General features: G+C 59.0%; 1 protein-coding gene across 1 annotated transcript in view; it reads right to left on the bottom strand.

Moving 5' to 3' along the window:
• Positions 1–595: 595 nt before the first annotated feature.
• The window catches only part of NRL (neural retina leucine zipper), a 6,586-nt gene continuing 5,781 nt past the window's right edge, over positions 596–1,400 (bottom strand). The window contains exon 3 of the mRNA XM_015413654.1: positions 596–1,324. Within this exon, the coding sequence (XP_015269140.1) occupies positions 944–1,324 (381 nt within the window). The 3' untranslated portion in view covers positions 596–943. The remainder of the gene's footprint in view (positions 1,325–1,400) is intronic.

Here is a 1,400-nt window from a genome sequence, read left to right as displayed (position 1 = left end):
TACAAAAAAAGCCCCTGGGTTTTGACAACAAACAAGGTCAACAGAATGGAAAGGTGGGTGTGGCTGGATGACCACACTTCTGGTAACATGTGGGTGTAGCCTAATGTGCTAATGAGCGGTGCGGTGCTGTCAGGGTGTGGCCTAATATGCTAATGAGTTTCTGCTGTTTGGTGTGGAGGAAGAATGACAAGAAAGCTGGCTTTCCATCAAGCCTTTATGAAATGAACTAACTCGTGCAGGTCCACACCACAGACTTGAAGTGGCTTAACAGTCGTTCCTCCAGCCCCCGGAACCGTGGGGAGTTTGTTTCTGAGTGACGGAGTAGGGTTCTCTAGTAGTTCTCTATCTCCGTTTCCTCACCCAAACTACAGTGCCCAGAATTCCTGGAGAGGCAGCCATGACAGTGAAACTGTTAATAGCACCGACAGGTGTTTGTAGTGTGGACTAGGGTTGCCAAACCCCCCGGTTTGCCAGGGGTCCCCCGTTTTTGGGGGGGGTTCTACCCGCCGTCGTCCAGATGGCCGGCGGGGGAAGCCCCACCCCCAACACCCACAGCCACCCATCTCTCTCCCTAGTGTTTTACCCCCGCTCCCCCCCCCCCCCCCCGGGAACCATGGGGAGTTTGTTTCTTAGTGACGGAGTAGGGAACCTTCCCGTTTCCTCACCCAAACTACAGTTCCCAGAATTCCTGGAGAGGCCGCCATGACAGTGAAACGGTTAATAGCACCGACGGGTGTTTGTCGTGTGGACGTGCTCACGGTGACGCTTTTTTTGGCCTAGCTTTCTTGAGGTTTGGATAGTGGAAAGGGGGGAGGAGCCTATCGGGAGCCTTGGTTTATGTCGCCCTCCGGTGGAGTGAAAGGGGGAAACGCCTCATCTGTCCACGGCGGATGGCCACCATCTCCCGCTCCACTCCCGCCGTCCATTGCACGCTGCGGGCCATTTATAGAAAAAACTGTCCCAGTGGTGTAGGTTGCGGGGTGGGAGGCTCCGCCCCCTCCCCGTAGTGTCCCCCCGCGGTGTCCCCCAGCAGCTTCTGGCAGCGAGCCTTGTACACATCCCTCTCGTGGGCCACCCGGGCCATCTCGACGCGCAGGGACTCAAGCTGCTGGGCCAGCTGGGACTTCTCGGCCTCCAGGACGTGGCGCTGCTGCACCCGCTTGTAGCGGCAGGACTGGGCGTAGCCGCGGTTCTTGAGGGTGCGCCTCTTCTGCTTTAGGCGCTGCACTTCGTCCTTGCCGAAGCCGCGGAGCTGCCGGTTGAGGTCCCGTACCGACATGGAGACCAGCTGGGCGTCGGAGAAGCGGTCGGAAAGCAGGGGCAGCTGGAAGGGGGAGGGGGAGGGTGGGGAGGGGGAGGAACCGGAGGGAGAAGGAGAAGGAGAAGGCACGCGGAAGGGG

The sequence above is a fragment of the Gekko japonicus genome, unplaced genomic scaffold (assembly GCF_001447785.1).
Source record: "Gekko japonicus isolate JY-2015 unplaced genomic scaffold, Gekko_japonicus_V1.1 scaffold1098, whole genome shotgun sequence".
NCBI classification, from domain to species: domain Eukaryota; kingdom Metazoa; phylum Chordata; class Lepidosauria; order Squamata; family Gekkonidae; genus Gekko; species Gekko japonicus.
The sequence above is the reverse complement of the archived record's forward strand: the minus strand, read 5'-3'. Positions and strand labels throughout refer to the sequence as shown.